This window comes from Anser cygnoides, chromosome 2, assembly GCF_040182565.1.
Source record: "Anser cygnoides isolate HZ-2024a breed goose chromosome 2, Taihu_goose_T2T_genome, whole genome shotgun sequence".
Lineage (NCBI taxonomy): Eukaryota > Metazoa > Chordata > Aves > Anseriformes > Anatidae > Anser > Anser cygnoides.
Genome location: NC_089874.1, coordinates 98,912,272 through 98,930,842, shown reverse-complemented (window position 1 = coordinate 98,930,842; position 18,571 = coordinate 98,912,272). Strand labels below are relative to the sequence as shown.

Below are 18,571 nucleotides of genomic sequence, written 5' to 3'. Positions count from 1 at the left end.
TATCAATGAAATATTTATTGACTAATTTTTATATTAATTGTATTTATGCAATTTTCCTGTGTATGTGTTTTTATAGAAGCTTAAAAAAACTACTATACTTCAAAACACACATCCGATTTTAAAGCCATAACTACAAAAGCACATGTATTTCATTTTCTTGTTGGAGATTATTATATTATCTGTATGTTTCAGTGCACAGAAATTCAAAGCAATTGTCCTGGAATAGAATGTTTTAAATTAAAAGCAGCAAAAAAGTAGTAGATGGTTGTTATTAAATTTTAATTATGTGAATTAATGCCAATTTAAATTTAAAATAGATAATGATATCATAACGTAATATTGTAGTTATCTTGTAATTAGCTACCTTAACTTTTTTTAGTAAGCATGTTCCAGATTGTTATTCATTATTTCGTGTTAGCAAAAAGAGGTCTTTCTGCAAAGGTATGGAAACTACAAGAATGTTTGTAAGGAACCAAACATTTTGATACTTCCATACATTCACATTAGGAATAGCAATATATTCGGTAAGTATCTTATTAGGCAGTAAGTTACAATTGTAGTACAAGACACACTGGATGAGAACAATGGTTGTCATATAATGAGACTTCTAAAAAGAGAAGACGTTTCAGGCAAAACATACATGAAATTTAAAACAATTCTACCATATGAGTCCCAGCAATTTTACTATGAATTATAAACAAGAATGTCATATTTATTCTGTATTTATTTGTACTTTTGCTTTTGCTTTTAAAAGATAATATTGTACAGGCTTATAATCCCAAAGGCCCCAAATCGGATTCTATTTAACTGAACAGCAATTCAGATAGAACACTGAAAACTGATATCACACGTGATAAAAGCTTGAAAATGTGAATCAACATACAGCACATAACTGTTAAACTTTTGATCAAAGTCCCTTTTTTTTACTAAATGTACGCAAAATCTGTATCAGCCTCTGGAAAAACATGGTGTCCAGCTCTTTGCAGAGTGATTTTTTCATATCTACTCTACACATAAAAGGTGAAAAGGAAAGAATTGTTCACTGCCCCTTCCTATAAGACAGCTAGATGGTGTCAAACAACAGTAGTAAGTAGCAGGCTCAAAGAAACAAAATGAAGTAGTTCTTCACTTTCAAGTTATTCCACCTGTAACTAAGCTGTGCACCTCTGGTGTAACAGCTTGGGGATATTAAAAACTTTCATATGGTTTCAAAATGCAGTTGGACAAAGTTGTTAAGGTATATTAAAATAGTTAGGGCTATGAAGGGGATATTAAAAGGGTTATTAAAAAAGTTATTGAAGACAAGGGAAGCACTTGAGTTGTGGGTGGCGGGAAGACTTTTCTAGGAAAATAACAGCATATGCTTGTCTTGTTCTTGCACTCTTCCCTGGAGATTCACTACTGGAGACAGGATGCTGGGAATGGCTGGACCTTTGGCACAATCGGGTCTGGCCACGCATTTCAGACAAAACAAATGAAGCTGAAAACATTTCTACCAACTAAATCACAGAAATGTTACTCTGAATTAAAAAAAAAAAAAAAGAAAGAAAGAAAGAAAGAAAGAAAGAAAGAAAGAAAGAAAGAAAGAAAGAAAGAAAGAAAAAGAAAGATAGAAAGGCTATATTTCTGCTGTATTTATTTGTTCTTTCTCGTCGGCATTTAAAAGGTAATATTCCATAGGTTCATAATCCCAAAGACCTTAAACTCATATTTGAAATCTAGAGGAGACCAGACTTGAACATTCTTAAATTTATTGTATTTCATACCCATTTTGCTCTTCACTTTCTGATGATCATTTTAATTACTTTATTTCCCCTTCTTTAGTCACTGAATGGTTTTGCATTGGTGGTGAGTGCAGATGGAATGATATTTTATGCATCATCAACAATTGTGGACTACCTAGGGTTTCATCAGGTAAATATATTAGTAAATATTTAGACTGCTTAATATTACACTGACTTTCTAATGACTTTCTTGCAGTCATGCCTGCTAAATGGCTTTCTAAAATGCAGACCAGCATGTTCTATTGTCCTATTCTTCTACTGCTGATTGGACATGCATTATTACTGAAATTAAGTTATTTTACTATGCCATTTTAGACTATTTATTTATTTATTGTGATATGATGGATGAAGATGAATTCCTTGTATAGTTGCAAGAGAGTTTCCTTTTGCAAAGCTTTTTTTTTAACAGAAAAATGATCTACTATAAAAATAAGATGTGTCTAAATGTTTGTTTTCAATTTTAGTATAAGGTGCTGCTATTCTAGACCAGTGTCCCACATAGAGTAAATATATTATATAGTCACAAAATAACATAACCATGTAGTTGGAAAGGACCTCTGGAGGTCATATAGTCCAACCTGCTGCTCAGAGCAAGTTGCTCATATATTCATCTAGTTAAGTTTTGAGATTCTACAACTCCTCTGGGAGAGCTGTTCCAGTGTTTTACCACCCTGACTGTATTTTTTCAGTTGCATCAAGCCCCAGATTCCCAGTTTACAACTTGTGCCTGCTGCTTCTTGTCCTTCCACATTGTTTGTCTGAAAGGAGTCTGGCTTTATCTCTTCTACACCCTCTTATTTGGTAGATATAGACAGCAGTAAGCTCTTCCTGAAGCTTTCTCTTCTTAAGGCTGAACAAACCCCATTCTTCTCTCCTCACCTGATAATGTCATGTGCTCCAGCCCTTGGTACTGCTCTCCTGGACTCACTTTAGTATGTTAATATCTTTCTTTTCCTGGAGAGCCCAAAATTAGAGAGGATTTTGCCTCTGTTGAACTTTCTGAGGTTCCCATCAGCCCTTTTTACAACTTGTCAAGGTCTCTCTAAATAGCAGTCTAACTCTCTCAATTGGTATCCTCAGCTAAACCTTTTGAGAATGCACTCTACCCCATCATCCTTTTGTCAAGAAATTACACAATGCTGGGCCCAGGATCAGTCCCTGAGGGATGCTACCAGAAACTGTCTGCCAGTTGGACTTTTATGGCTCACATTTGCAATGTGCTAAAAAGAGTTAAGAACAAAAATAATCACTTAGGATATTAAGTCAAAAAGCTGGTTTGAGAAACAGGGATTTCCTCAATCAGTCTGTGCTCTGAAGGTATCCTACACCAGTCATTATTTTAACAAAAGTGTCATCCTAAATTCTTTACTTAGAGGGTGGTGAGGCACTGGCACAGGTTGCCCAGAGATGCTGTGGATGCCCCATCCCTGGAGGTGTTCAAGGCCAGGTTGGATGGGACTTTGGGCAACCTGGTCTAGTGGGAGGTGTCCCTGCCTATGGCAGGGGGTTGGAACTGGGTGGTCTTTAAGGTCGCTTCCAGCCCAAACCATTCTGTGATTCTATAATTCTAAAGATTAGAGCCTGCCCTGCTAAGACTACAGATTAAATATTGTTATATTTTTTTCAGACCGATGTAATGCACCAAAACATATATGATTACATTCACGTGGATGATCGTCAGGATTTTTGTAGACAACTGCACTGGGCCATGAATCCTCCCCAGATGTTGTCCGGACAGCAAACACAGACAGAAACAGGTAGGATTATATAGTGTTGATTGGAAACATAGGCATCACTGCAAAATTAGAACAGCCCTCCACCTACAACCATGTTTGTTCTTCAAGTCAGATTCTTCACTGGAAAGCTGCATACTGGTCTTTTATAATATTAATGTCCCCATAGATACTGTTTCTTCCTGATCTGGGACATTTATAAGGTAGTGTGTGCTATTGAGGCTAGAATATTGATGTTTCCTTTATTTTTCTCTGACTGATGTACTTATGGATATTCTTACCCATGCAGAATGAACAACATCAGTGTTCATCCTACCAATCTTTACTAATCTTTTCTTCACACTGATCAAGACGTTAGTATTTTATCTCATTAATGAGGAAAGAAATGCAAAATTTTTCTGTGCAGTATCACAGTGGTGACAAAATTTTCTGCCACTTGTTTTCCCATGTAAAGTTATGTGGATAGGAGTCTTCAGAAGAACATGTAGGTTTAGGAATACATTTTTTCCTCTGAGGCTGTATTTCCCTAGGATGGGAAGTGGACATGTATGCTCAAGGTGTCTCCTACATGAGGATTTCAGCTAAGGCTGAAATCATGACTACAAAAAATACAGTGGGGTTGAAATTTTTAACTTTATATAGAATTGATCCCAGCAAAATATATGCATTTTATGAGCAGAAAAGGAAATAACCTGTTTTCAAGAGGGGTGGTAGGCTGGGGGTGGGGAGTGGGGAGAAAGTTGCAAGAAGTCCTTCAGCAGCCTTTATGAAGTTGTTTGGAACAGTGTCATGTAACTTTGGTAGAATTCCAAAGTTTGGTAGAATGTTTGCTTTGCAAGAGTCTTACGGACATCACAAGAACTTCGCAGAATGTTATAGAAATTATGCAGCAAACAAATGAAACAATGTGCATGAAGATTTCAAGCTATAAAAGGTTATAAACATTTGGAATTTTTGTCCTAAGTATATACAGTGAAGAATTTCAATTCCTGAGTTCATACTTCTGTATAAATACTTGTATGTGTCTTTTGGGAAATAAGTGTTTCAAAAGCTATGCACCTGTAGTCCAAAACTGGCAAATACTTCATTAAAAATTGAAGAGGCAACAGCTGAACATTAGCTAATTAGCCACTGCTCATTCTTTTTCTTGCATTAGCATTTTTCCTGATTTCATTCCTTTTTCTGATGTACTGTCTCCAATCTCTGATCTCAAAAACAGTAGCATCTGTCACCCTACTTTGCATCCTTAAAAACACAAAAATTCATGAAATACAGAATTCAAAGCTTCTGAAGAAACTCACCTGAGTCCCATTGTAGAACTTTTTTTTTTCTTTTGGCAGAGCATGTGCAGATGTGTCTATGCATGACACAGTTAAATATTTACTATTCCATAAAACAATATTTAACCATTTCCATAACAGCTTCTTCAAGTAGGTACAGAACATCATATTTCGTAGTGTGATCTGATATATATTGCCTCCACTGTTGTTTATAGGAGAAGAATATATTCTCAGTAAATTGTTTAAAGCACAAGAGAATGACAGCACGACAACAGATTATTCTTCCTTCTTAACTCGTTGTTTCATCTGTCGAGTTCGCTGCTTGTTGGACAGTACTTCTGGCTTTCTTGTAAGTATAATTTCACTTAGACAGCTGCAGTCATGAGTACTAGATCATATTACTTCATAAGAAAAATATTGGAACATTAATAGATTTATTGCAGACAGCCATGGATAGGATACAATTTTCATTTGCTGTACTCAAAGAAGAAATACCTAAAAACATTTATTAATATTTATAAAGAATGATGGAAGAAAAGGAGGCTGTAATATTTCAAGTTGAAAGAATTGATAAACTTTTATGTTTTAAGTTCTTTCGGACACTATCTGTTTCCATTTGCACTGGCCCTAGAACAAGGGCGGCAAGCCTAAATTTCAACCATTCAACCATTCAACCATTCAACCATTTCAACTCAAACAAAAGCAGGAGGTGTACAGGAGGTGAAAAAGGGACAGGCCCTTTGGGATGTATGTAGGGACATTTTCAGAGTATGCAGAAATGTAATAAGGAAGGCCAAGGCCCATTTGGTATTAAGTCTGGCTAGGGATTTCAAGGATGACAAGAATGGCTTCTTCAAATACATCAATAACAAAAGGAAAACAGGGAAAATGTGAACCCAGTATTGAATGGGGGCAGGGACCCTGGCGACCGAGAATGCAGAGAAGGCAGATACGGAATGCCTCCTTTGCTTCAGTCTTCATTGCCAAGTCCAGCCCTCAAGTATCTTGGACCCAGGAGACCAGGGAGAAAGTCTGGAGGAAGACTTTCTCTTGCTTGAGGAGGATTGGGTTAGAGATCATTCAGGCAAACCTGATATCCACAAGTTCATGCGTCCTGATGGATGCACTGACGAGTGCTGAGGGAGCTGGCAGACATCATCGCTAGGCCACTTTTGATCAGCTTTGAAAGGTCATGGCAATCAGGAGAGGTGCCTGAGGCTGGAAGAAAGCAAATGTCACCCCAGTCTTCAAAAAGGGAAAGAAGGAGGTCCCAGGGAACTACAGGCCAGTCAGCCTCACCCCAACCCCTGGAAAGGAGGAGGAACAGCTCCTCCTGGAGGCCATCTCTAAGCATGTAGAAGAAGAGAAGTTGACTATCAGGAGGAGTCAACGTGGATCCACCAAAGGTAACTCAAGCTTAACCAACCTGATTGCCTTCTATGATGAGACAACTGGCTGGATAGATGAGGAGAGAGCATTGGATATTGTCTACCTGGGCTTCAGCAAGGCTTTTGACACTGTCAAACATGAGTAATATCCTCATGGGCAAGCTACAAAAGTGCAGGCTAGATGAGTGGATGGCGAGGTGGATTGAGAACAGGCTGAATGGCAGGTCTTAGAGGGTTGTGATCAATGGCACAGAGTCTAGTTGGAGACTTGTAGATAGCGGTGTCCCTCAGGGGTCAGTACTGGGTCCCCAGTATCATTTAGCTTACCTATCAGTGACTTGGATGAAGGAATAGAGTGCACAAAGTTTGCTGATGATAACAATCTGGAAGGAGTAGCTGATGCTCCAGAGGGCTGTGCTGCCATTCAGAAGGATCTCAACAGGCTGGAGAGATGGGCAGAGAGGAAGACCTTGAAATTCTGCAAAGGCAAGTGCAGGGTCCTGCACCTGGAGAGGAATAACCTCATGCAGCAGTAGAAGCTGGGGGCTGACGCACTGGAAAGTAGCTCTGCGGAGAAGGACCTGGGGGTCCTGGTGGACAACAAGTTAACCATGAGCCAGCAGTGTGCCCTTGTGGCCAAGAAGGCCAATGGTAGCCTGGGACTCCTTTGGAAGAACATTGCTGTCAGGCTGGGGAGGTGATCCTCCCCTCTACTCAGCCCTGGTGAGGCCTCACCTAGAGGGCTGTGCTCAGTTCTGGGCTCCCCAGTACAAGAGGGACGCGGGGCTCCTGGAGCAAGTCCAATGAAGGGCTACTAAAAAGATGAAAGCACTGGAGCATCTCCCTTATGAGGAAAGGCTGAGGGAGCTAGGCCTATTCAGTCTGGAGAAGGAAAGAGAAGGCTTGGGGGGATCTGATGAATGTCTGTAAGTTTCTGAAGGGAGGGTGTCAGGAGGATGGGGCCAGACTCTTTTCTGTGGTGCCCAGTGACACAATGAGCGTCAATGAGCACAAACTGCAACGCAGGAAGACCCGTCTGAACATGAGGAAAAATGTCTTGCTGTAGAGGTGACTGAGCACAGGAACAGGTTGCCCAGAGAGACTGTGGAGTCTCCTCTGGCATGATTCAAAAATCATCTGGACACAATCCTGGGGGACCCTGATTGTTGAGCAGGGAAGTTGGACTAGATGATCTCCAGAGGTCCCTTCCAACCTCAACCATTCTGTGATTCTATGTAATTAGCGTTTATACACAAAGCATTCACTTTAAGGAACAAGAGTAGTAATTATCGCTTTTTCAGTTTTGTAAAAGGATCTATAATAATAATAATAACAATAACAACAATAATAATAATAAATAGAAAGTCTTTTAAATGCTCCTTAAAATTCTTAGTAGGGGTGGCTCCTTTCTAGAAATGGCTTCCCCATTTACTTAGTAAAGACCAATCTTGTTTCTTCTTATGGCAAAGACAGATGTGCAAAAAAATGAGAGGAATAGCAAGAGATAGAAAAATGCAATCTCTGTCTCAGATGCTCATTTGCAGGAAGATTATGGGTCTGAACAGAGCCTGGAAAAAATATAGTTCCAGCTTCAGTGTGAGGCATGCAGGAAATAGCTGTTTGCACCATCATAAGCTGCCAGTCTTGGCAAACAGAACATAATGCAGAACTTCTGCTTTAAGCACACTGGAAACAAACAAAAAAAACCCAACAGCTTCAAATGTCTCATTTTACTGTTGATGGTACTGTCACTCACCATGCCTCTGAAATTACATGATTTAAACTGTATGAAGATAATAAAATTTCTGTTTTTTTCTTCCTGTTTCAAAACTGGGTTTGGTGTTACTTAAACAACAGGGGACATAGCATGTATTAGCATTTTAAATGTTTATACATGGAATGCTTAAGATAACTCTTTATTTTTTAAAATTTTTATTTTATAACAGACAATGCAGTTTCAAGGCAAACTAAAGTTTCTTTTTGGACAAAGGAAGAAGTCCTCATCAGGAACAGTATTACCACCTCAGCTGTCCTTATTCTGCATAGTGGTACCACTTCTTCTCCCTTCTATGACAGAGATGAAGATGAAAAGTCTGCTTGTGAAAGCAAAACACAAAGCTGATGATGCAGCAGCAGTGAATACAAAGTATTTTCAAATTAATCTTTTATCATGTAGTAAAGTATGCTATGGGCTTTATGTTTATTGAGCAACTAAAAAAGTAAAAATGATGCTAAATAACTCTTCATTTTAAAACCCTTTCTTAGAAAGTAAATTATTTATCTGGATTCTCCTTCCTAATCTTCAGAAGTTATCAAAGAAAAAATTCATTCTACTAGTTGCAGAAGTAGAAATGCAAGCATATTTGTACCGAGAATTCTCAAATTTCAGTATCTTCCAGTAGCACAATAATTTGGACTTGGCCATTTTGGTAACCAACAAAGGAAAAAGAAAATGTTAGAAAACTGAATGTGTGCTTGTAGGAGGGTTCAAAGAGAGTCAAATGAGATGTATTTGATTTATGTATTTATCTTATAACAGAAGGCTTATGAATACATAAGTCTACAATTGCACTAAATGGCCTAGGGCTGATCACATGGTAGCTATCAAAGAAGATCAGGACAGATTGTGTTCAGACTCATTTCCTGCCTAACACTTATTTTCGTTAGTCTTCTCTGATTGAATTTTAGTTGATGTTTGGGGCTAGGATTATGTTTTCCTTTATTTGGTTAAATATGACCTTATAACAATGAGGTCCATCACTGTGAAGTAAAACGCTCATCAGTGTGACTCAGAGTATCATAATTTGGCTTTTAGTTAGAATATGCTTATGTATGTGTGGATTTACTATCCAGATGTGTAATGTGGTTCTAGCACGTACATCCTTTTGACGAGAATTAAATTACTGGAAAGCCAATATAACGGAATGTGTAGGCTTTGGATCGCAGTTTTAAAGCCATTTCCATTTGCTGGGTTTTCAGCAGTCCAGGTGAAATTAATTGAAGACCAAAATTCAGCTCCTAGGAGAGAGGCACTTGAATTTTACTAACTGACTGGGCAGCAGCCAAGGATTTGACAGGAATTAAGTGTGCTTCATGTATTTACTATTTCATTTTATCTATATTATAATTTAATTTATGTAAAAAAATGGAAACTTCGGGGTTTCATTTGGTTTGGTCCTTAAACATGATGGCCGAGGATGGTGAGCAAATTTATATAGACAATTATAGTCTCATCATCTTAATGAAGGGAAAAATTTGGAAAGAAGTGTTACAGGATTTGTAGCCTTTACAAACCCTGATACGAATCCTGTAGTAAAGATTGGAAGAAATCCATTAAAATCATATGATGATTATTGGAAATTGAAGTCATAGTAACTCTTAAGTGCATTGCTGGTGAGTGAGATGCAACTACCTTGAATGACAGGCAGAGCAAAATGTACAAAGCATTTGTCTCAATTCAAGCTGACATTTATTATTCCAGATACAGTAAATTGTGAGCTGAATATTCCTAAACATAACTATTCCTTTTAATTGAATGCAGAATTCCTGTCATATTCCAGTTTGAGCAACCATATGATGCAGGAGACATAGATAATTATTTTGCGTTGGTTATTATATGTTTAAACGATCGGTCTTTGCAAATGGTCAACAGCTTGATGATCACATCTTTCATAGTTTGTGATTTTGCTTTTTTGTCATTCACTGATGAGGAATTTTCCACATTTTTTTTCCCTACAGCTCCAGTTCCAAAGGTAATTCAGGTCTGTGTGAAGCAGCAGAATTATACGGAAGAAGTAGTCATCATGAAGGTGCATCTTTCAATAATGTTTTACAGATTGCTGAAAACCAACTCAAAGGTACGTCTGCTAAGTAATTCTGGATTATATACAGTTTGTGGAGAAAGAGCCTTGCTTTTTCTTTTCATCTGTTAGGTTTTCCAGGTTTTGGTCCCAGTACTCTTTTTTTTTTTCTCTCTCATTACCCCTTCTGTAAAAAAGATGAATAATTAACCACCTCAAAAGTCAGTATTGAATTAGTCTGCTATTTCATTGGGCATAAATACTATGATACTGTGATGCCAACATTACACATATATTAACAATAAGAATAGTAAATAAGAATATTCAAAGTCCACTTTACTGAAAATAGCAGCATTGAAATTAACAGTATTATAGGAAAATTTTAATAATGATTGTATCTATCCTTATTTGAGGAAAACTGAAAAATGTATTACAAATGCTACTTCCCTCAAAAATCAGAAAACAGAAGGAAAATTAAAACACGTTGTCTATAAAATTCAAAACTTGCTTGCGACTCATACTTTTCCAGTGTTTGAATGTGACAATTCCATAAGAGTCTATGCTGTGTTTTGGATTTTTGCAATGGATAGAATTCTGATTGTGAGTCTTCTCCAAGGGGCAGATTCTTCTTGAGCAGAATTGTACTCAGCCTTTGTACCTGCTGGAAAACTTTAACTTCTTTAAAACCATTCCTCTGTCTTAGCCCCATTTTTCATTAAGATTTTCTTATTGCTATAGTAATACTGCTGAGAGGGAAAAATGACAACGAAGTGAAAGTACTGAAAAATCTTTGGCTGCAGTTTATGAGCTTCTAATTGCCACATTCAGTTTTTCAAATTTCATCCTTTGTGTAGTTTGCCTAGTTCTGTGACATATTTTAGCATGTATTCTCCTCTGCTGATGATTCCAAGGAAGCAAACAAACTTGTGAGCATTCATCAGTTAAAAAATAATAAAATAAAATAAAATAAAATAAAATAAAATAAAATAAAATAAAATAAAATAAAATAAAATAAAATAAAATAAAAAATAAAAAGGGGTAAGAAAAATATTTAAAACTGATTGTGCTAAAATATACTTTCTTTTAAATTGTATAGCAAAGAATAATGGAGAAAATGGCATTTCTCTAGTCAAAGTACAAACAAATGAAGATCACTGGGTCTGGGTTCAAGCTAACACTCAACTTCTGTATCGAAGCGGTTGTTCAGAATATGTCCTTGCCCAGCAGCAAATGTTAAAGTAAGTATATTTTCCATTACTAAAAACAAAATAAAACAAAACAAAAACATATTTTAGAAAAATGAATGTATTCTTTGTGTGAGATTTAAGAACGAAACAAAACAAAAAAAAACTGTAGTGTCCTAAGAGAAGAGGTGTATGAGAAAGACTTTTTAAAGTTTTTTTAAGTTTACTTAACAAATGAAAATCTATTTTTGTCTTGTATCGTATGAAATGGCTGTTATAATACTAAACAATATGTTTTAATTCTTTAGTATTTGTTCCTTCTGAAATCGAGTATACATACATCTTAAAACAGAATACTTCAAAAGGAAACTGTTTTATTATTATTATGCCTTGGCTTTCTTGCACAAAAATATATTTTGGGGGTTTATTTTACTTTGCAACTTAATATCTTTGTTGATTTAGTGTCCTGACTTTTCCTAACATCTGATAATGTTAAGCTTTTTTTTTTTTTTTTTTTTCCCTTTGTGGATGACAGTTGAGTTCATGTTTTTAGTTGTGGATATTCAACATAATCTAAACAGGGATGCTCATATTCATTGTATGTTTGTAGATAGATACACGTAGCTGGCTGTAGGCTCAGCCTTGGAATGGAAGCTATATGCACAGATATGCATTCAAAGAGGACCTTTCCACTGGGTTTTCCCCTTTCCTCGCACAATGGCTTTTCCTCCTTCCCCCATGGGACCGTCTCTTCCAGTTCCTGTGGGCCTTGTTGAGGTATCTCTTCAAGTCAGTCTGAGGGAAGAGATAAGAAAGTGGATTGAATGAGCAGGGGCCAGGAGATTTACATAGCCACCATCTGGCCTTGTGGTCACATTTGTCCGCTATCTCTGTTCTATTCCTTTTGGATGCCTTGCAGGTGGAAGAAATTTAAAAAAGTCTTTGGACTCCTACAGTAGATATCCCTTGCAGGCAGCATAGCTCCCAGGATCTAGGTGAATAGTAGAGGACCTCCCATCTGAAGGTGGTGGAACTCTACCTTTACTGGGATGCGATAAATATTATCTTGCCATAGAAGGGAATGAACTTCTATTAAGGAGCAGATTAAAAGTGCCTGTTTCTTGTATTCAGGTCTCTACTTCTAAATTGTTTTCTGTGTAACTAAGCAAGCTCTTTGATGTTGATTTGGTTACATGTTACATTTCGTGGTTAAAAACCTTCATTTTTGCTTAGTAGTTCCTACGGGTTGAAGAGTTACAAGAGCTGGCCTTGCAGATGATACTCAGTTCTGTCCTCTTGCTCACCTGCAGTAGATGCTGCCTGTTCTTTTCATCCTTACTACTACTTTTTGTTAAATTGCATGCTGTCTTCCTGGAAACGTACATTCTTTTGAGAAGTTTCTCTAATCCACTGCAAAATTCTTGATTTTGTGATCTAATCTTTTGTTACTAAGTGCATATTGTCCTATCTATTTTCCCAATTAGACTATTTTCTGAGAATTATTTTCTGCAGCAAACTGGCATCCTACCATTTGCGTCTCAGGGCTGTCAATAATAATATTTAGCAGAGGGCTGAAAATACTTTAAAAGAAAAAGAAAGAAAATACTCTCTGTTCTCAGTGTATGTTTATCACAGTGGGACATTCTCTCTTTATAATAACATGGACTCCCTCTACTGGAAATACCTATACGTGCACATTGAGTCCATACCCAAGGAAAAAGTTTTTATAGCAAGAAAAAAGCCTTCTGAAAAGGAATCCATTTTTTTTAGGCTCAGTTCCTTACTGCAATGTCCCCTCCTTGTTCTGACAAGGAGGGTGCAGATTCATAGCATGGACTCCACGTGTTTGGGAATTAGCACATTTGTGAATTCCAGGCAAATTCTCAACCCTGGAGTTCAGAGAAGTATTATATCTAGCACAGAAATACTAGGACAGGACTCTCCAATAATGTCGAGTATTTCAGCTGTAGGTCACTGAAAATGAATTCACTGGTCGTCTTGGAAAACGAAAGGCAATATGAATTAAGTTAGACATGTAAAACAAACCTACGCCAAATATAAACACCTGTGACTATTCTGGACACTTACTTGGGCATTTCATTTCATCTAATGACAATTATTCATTCTCAGATATAGGACCCCCATGGTTCCTGATCAAATTGCTTTGATCAGAAAGTTCTTATCTGTCCTAATAATTTCTTGCTAACAAACTACATCTAATCTAACATGCTATTTGCGCTCTATCTCTAGACTTTTTTTTTTTTCACAAGAAAAATTGTTTACATATATTTTAACAGAATAATGACAGTGTAAGGTAGTTACCATATACCGTACATAATGTTCCACAGTATTTAAGGTCTTTGTGAACTGTGTGCCTGAGTAGATATGTGTCATAATTTAGATGAAATAGTGCCACAGAAAGGTAGTTGTGCATGCAGTGATGCCCAGATGCATGTAAGCACTTTTTTCTATCTTGAATAAATGCAAAGTTTATATGGACAAGAGTATGAGATATTAAATTAAAGACAAAATATTGCTCATAAAACATGTAAAACCACTCCATTTGTATTGCAGAAAAGATCCATTTAGAAAACTCTGATTGACTTTTTTTTTTTTTCCTACTGTTATTGAAAGGGAAGAAGATGAACAACTGAAGATACCAAGCAGTTTTGCCAGTTTGAAAGGAAACCTAGACGGATTTTCCTATAACAGTGCCATTGAAACCCTGGGCCAGTTAAAGCATTTCAACTGGACAGCAGTGAAAAAATGACCAAGACAATATAAAAGTGAAGTTTGAGCCTCATACAAATGGTGAGTGTTTCATGCAAGAGGAATCTCTCAGCTCTAATGTATCAGTTTTAGGCGTTCAAAACAACTGCACCACAAACAATAGCTGGACTTTAAGAAACTCAAGCTCTTGTTCTATGAACCAGCGAATGAATGCGTGTTCAAACAGAAGAGCTGGATCATTCTACAATAGAGACCAAAGTTTCTTAAATTTAGCATCAACTTGTCCTTCCCACTGGGGGAGTGCAGAAAATTGTCAGTCTTACTCAGGCTTACAACAGCGCGCTGTAGAGAGCTACGCTACAGACCATCTGAAACTGCAGAGATCGTTAATATCCTCAGAGTCTCTCTATGATGCAGCATTTCCCTTGGATATGCCTATCAAAACAGAATACGATTCTGATTCTGAAAACATCGCTGATAACTACCTGACGTCGCAAAACCGAGCCTGGATGGACGACAACGGCGCAGTGAGGAAGCAGTTGTTCAGCTATCCCAACAGGGTGCACCTTAAAACAGAACCGGACCTCTGTCAGCAAGCTTCACCTTGCCAGAAGCCTAGGCACTGCCTTTACACGCCGCATAACTGGCAATGCATCGTAGCAAATCATCCCAGCAATCTCAATCTGAACAGATCTTGCAAGGGTTTGCGTAACAGAGAGGTGGCCCCGTTTTGCCCCCAGAACTCCTCCACCTGCTTGGAAAGCCTGCCTGACCTGCCGCACTCCGAGTGCTACGGCCAGTTCTACAGCCCCGGTCCAGGGGAGGAGAAAGAGCAGAGTAATGAGGTTTTTAAAATGCCATGTGAATACAAAAACCCCTGCTTGGTTCAAGCAATCAAGCGTGAGCCCCTGGATTCCCCACCGTTGTCCAGCAATGGACAGAACAGAGCACATGTGAGCTTCCCTGAAAACACATTAGCAGGTCCTGTGCCTCATAAAACCACTGAATGTACATTCTTACAATAGATTTTATAGCATTGGGAATATTTATAATGTTACAGGCAAGAAGAAATTGTAGGTTCTCTTCCAGTTGGGTTAAACGAGTTACCAAAATTTAAAGCCAGTGGAAGATTTTAAGTGTGTGTGCGTGTGCATGTGTGCTTCTGTGTGTGGAAAAAAACCTGACACAGATGCATACCCTCCTCACACCTTTACACACAGCCATTCTCTTAGTGATCCTTGGAAAGAAAGAAAGATAAAACCTCAGATACAGAAAAATAATCAGTTATTATTGCACAGGTGTACTTGCTAATTTGTCTTCATCGTCTTTCCTTTCTTGTTTCCAGTTCTGTAACAATGTCTAGCTATTTCTGTTTTTTGCCTTTGTTCCTTTTATTTTTTTTTTTCCTCTCAAGCTGAAGCAATGCCTTTCTGGAAAGACAAAATGTTTATGGTCTTCAGTGTGGCCAGAAGTTTACCTTTGGAGTTTTTTTGGTTTTATTTTTAGCCACTCTAATAAGAAGCATCAGCTATTCCTTTATCTCAACATTAAATTAATGACAACAGGCAAGGGCTTCCCAAAACCGACTTCTTAACTTAAAAGGATAGCATTAATTTGGAGAAAACAGTATTCATAAAATGCATTAGAAGGTATTTCACTTCAAACTGAGGTTTTTCCCATGTTTCCTTGACAAGACTGTTTTAGTACACATATTTTTCCATTTTAAAGCCTTCAGGCTTTCATGTTGCTGTTTGAAAGACTGAACAATGGGATGTTATCCACTTCCATAAATGAGCTACAAAGGGCTTTTAAATGTACGTGAGAAGAAAATATTTCTCCAATTATTTTCCTTGCTCTCACTTGTAGCATTAACAAAAGAAATGCACTTTTAACTTTGATGGTATCTCTTTGACTGATAACAGCTTGTTAGTCATCATCACCTGACATCAAAAATCAAATCCCATGCTAAGATTAGAAATGTTATTTTCAAAAGCAACCTCATTTCACCCCCAAAAGAAAATCTTAATCTCACTGAGAGACAACTGGATTTATGCACCAAAGTGCTTTTGAAAACAGATCCATATGCTTTCCTTTGAACCCAGATAGTCATTTTTTTCCACTTTAAAAACAAATCTACAACTCTGTTTTGGTTATTGTTGTTGTTGTAGTTTGACTCCTGCACTAATTTTTGTTTTAAAATTGCACTATTTCAACTTTATATCGCCTTCAATTATATAAAAAAACATCATTATAAAAAAGCTTAGATGTATATGTGCTTTTTGAAAGAAGCCCTATAATGAATGTTTTCTTTTTCAAAATGTTATAAATAATTATATTGTCTTTATCCCTGCTAGCCACTAAGGGCATGGCTTTACATGCCAGTGAAGTGGCATAAATTTCTCCCTAATGCTATATGTACATGGGATAAGTGTAGTTTTCAGGTAAGGGGATGGTTCTGCACAGGGAGTAGCACCTGGGAGTCTGCTCTTCTCCAAGTCTGATAGAAGTCGCTGCCTGAACGTTAGAGTTGGCAGCAGTAAATAACATGCATTCTCTGCATGTCACTTATGTGCTTATGAACAATGGTTTGATCTGAGATGCTGCACTTTACACAGAAATGACGGAGACACTTACTAAACTTTTGATGACTGTCCTGCATATGGCCGTATTCACTGCAGAAAGGGAAGAGTGGACGATAAAGAGGGGCAAAAATGTCCTGCTGCAGCTCAAGTTAAATCTGCCGTAACCCAGCTGACCATACTCAAGCCAGGAGAAATCTCTATTTTTGTGTCTGAGGTACATCAGCTCCCTGTTGGCTACGTGCTGCCTCTTACTTGAGACTGTTTTGATATCCTTGTCTTAGTATTTTCACCGGTGGGTACAACGCAACATCGGACCCCTTTCAGAGATGAGGCTGTAAGGGTGGAATTTACACCGCGATCCCGTGAATCATCATTCCCTTCACATAACGTTAAGCCCAATCACACAAATCGTTCTGGGTACTCAAGTCAAGTGAGACTGTGATAAATCAGCAGAGGTGCACAGCGTCTGCCTTGTTGAGTTGTTATCTACAAAAACAAGAGCAGAAGTGGGGTGGTGCGGAGATAAGGCAGTGTGGGACTAGCAGAGGACATGCCAGAATGACTGCCAAAAAGCTGTTCATTTAACCCCACTCTTGGACTCACCGTGACACCCCTCTGAGTGAAGGTACCTGGGCATGGTTTAGCGCTACCTTGCGCCTTCTCTCTTCATTTGGATCGATGCAACATGACTGTAAAACACTACTAGCCTCATCTGGAAGTGCTGATGCCATTTTGCACAGATAGAAATGGTCACACCGGCTGCAACTTTGTAGAGGACTTTGCCTCTGAATGCCTTGTATGTGCTTAGAGGTGTTTCCTAAGTAGTTATTTGTGCATAACTACAAAGGGAGAATTATTCCAGCCCAATTTCTCTCTCAGTGCGGAAGTAGCTCATGCTAACAACATAAGTTCTCTTAAAGATCTTTCTGTTACAGAAAAATGGATATTTTGTTGACATAACTTCATCTACTCTCAGGCTCTTCTGGTCTATTTTGGCTGGGATTACTTTTCTCAGGCTCCCAACAAATCCAGTCACATTGTACTCATTTTAATTCATATCCTAAAGGTAGATGAAGGTTCTGCGTGTAAGAGAAGTTAATCTGATACTTGAAGTGTAATGGCCTTCTTCTAGGAGGATGAATTAATGTGTCACTTAAAAGGAGATGTCACCTCCTGACTGCTCCCTGTGCAATTGTGGTCAGGTTTCCTTCCTTACCCTTCCATAAAGTCTGAATCCACGAAAAATACTAGGTGGCTTACACTTATGCCATGCATCACGTTTGAATTTTTCTCACTTACATTGTGGCTTACTTGTTACTCCCAGTCTCGCATGAAAAACACTGAGAAGTAGAGTTCAAGATGTTTTCATCCAGTGGCATTCAGCTTTTATCCTCAATAACTGGTACTTGTACCCCCAAGCACAGCCCTAGGGTCTGTTTTAGGCGCCTCCCAGTGCATTTATTGTGACATTGGCAACATTCTTCTTGTAGAACAAATGCCCTTACAAATGCTTCCTTGACAGAAACTTGGAGCTTTCAGGCCAAAAGAAATGCCTTTCTTTTCCCAGTGTGTGCCTGATGCTTTCTAGCACCTGACTGAGGATAGCATTCTGACTTCAGCTGTACAATCTCCAGAGCTTGCGATAGAACAAACTCCTTAATTCTGGTATTTTATTTTTTTTTTAAGCTCTGAGAATGTGTCTGCCTCGGAGATGTTACTCAGCGCACAGACAGCAGAGATTATTATCAGTGCTAAAGCTGCTGCTGAAGGTCTTGTCTTTACTGAGAAGTTGGCCTCATTTTCGCTCTCAGAGGACAGCTGCAGTGCTGCCCAGTGCTGGTCCAATTAAAGCACACCACTTGAAGCCACTGTCTTTACCTGAAAACCAACCTAATTTGAGCGAGGGGTAAGCTTGTGAGGTAAATGGGAGCGGATTTTCCTGCTTCTTCTGATGCTGTTAACACCAGTGGCTGAAACTGGGGCAGACTTCCACTGTACAAAACACTATCAATAATTTATATTCACTTTAGACTGGGATGCCCAAATAGAGCTTTGTTTTGAGAGTCTGAAGAGAATCTGAACTCTTTGTA

At 38.1% G+C, this 18,571-nt stretch overlaps 1 protein-coding gene and 1 long non-coding RNA gene across 2 annotated transcripts in view; one reads left to right on the top strand and one right to left on the bottom strand.

The window, feature by feature from the left end:
- AHRR (aryl hydrocarbon receptor repressor) overlaps nucleotides 1-17,785 on the top strand; it is a 90,827-nt gene extending 73,042 nt beyond the window's left edge. The window contains 8 exon segments of the mRNA XM_048079585.2: nucleotides 1,825-1,914; nucleotides 3,412-3,541; nucleotides 5,013-5,146; nucleotides 8,132-8,331; nucleotides 9,924-10,042; nucleotides 11,082-11,223; nucleotides 13,804-13,930; nucleotides 13,932-17,785. Of these exon segments, the coding sequence (XP_047935542.1) occupies nucleotides 1,825-1,914; nucleotides 3,412-3,541; nucleotides 5,013-5,146; nucleotides 8,132-8,331; nucleotides 9,924-10,042; nucleotides 11,082-11,223; nucleotides 13,804-13,930; nucleotides 13,932-14,924 (1,935 nt within the window). The 3' untranslated portion in view covers nucleotides 14,925-17,785.
- Nucleotides 11,250-17,919, bottom strand: LOC106036032 (uncharacterized). Its single transcript, XR_010829568.1, has 3 exons — nucleotides 17,781-17,919; nucleotides 14,385-14,465; nucleotides 11,250-11,964 (listed from the first exon to the last, which is right to left on the bottom strand). It is a non-coding gene; the product is annotated as an uncharacterized lncRNA (long non-coding RNA).
- Between the last annotated feature and the right edge of the window lie 652 nt (nucleotides 17,920-18,571).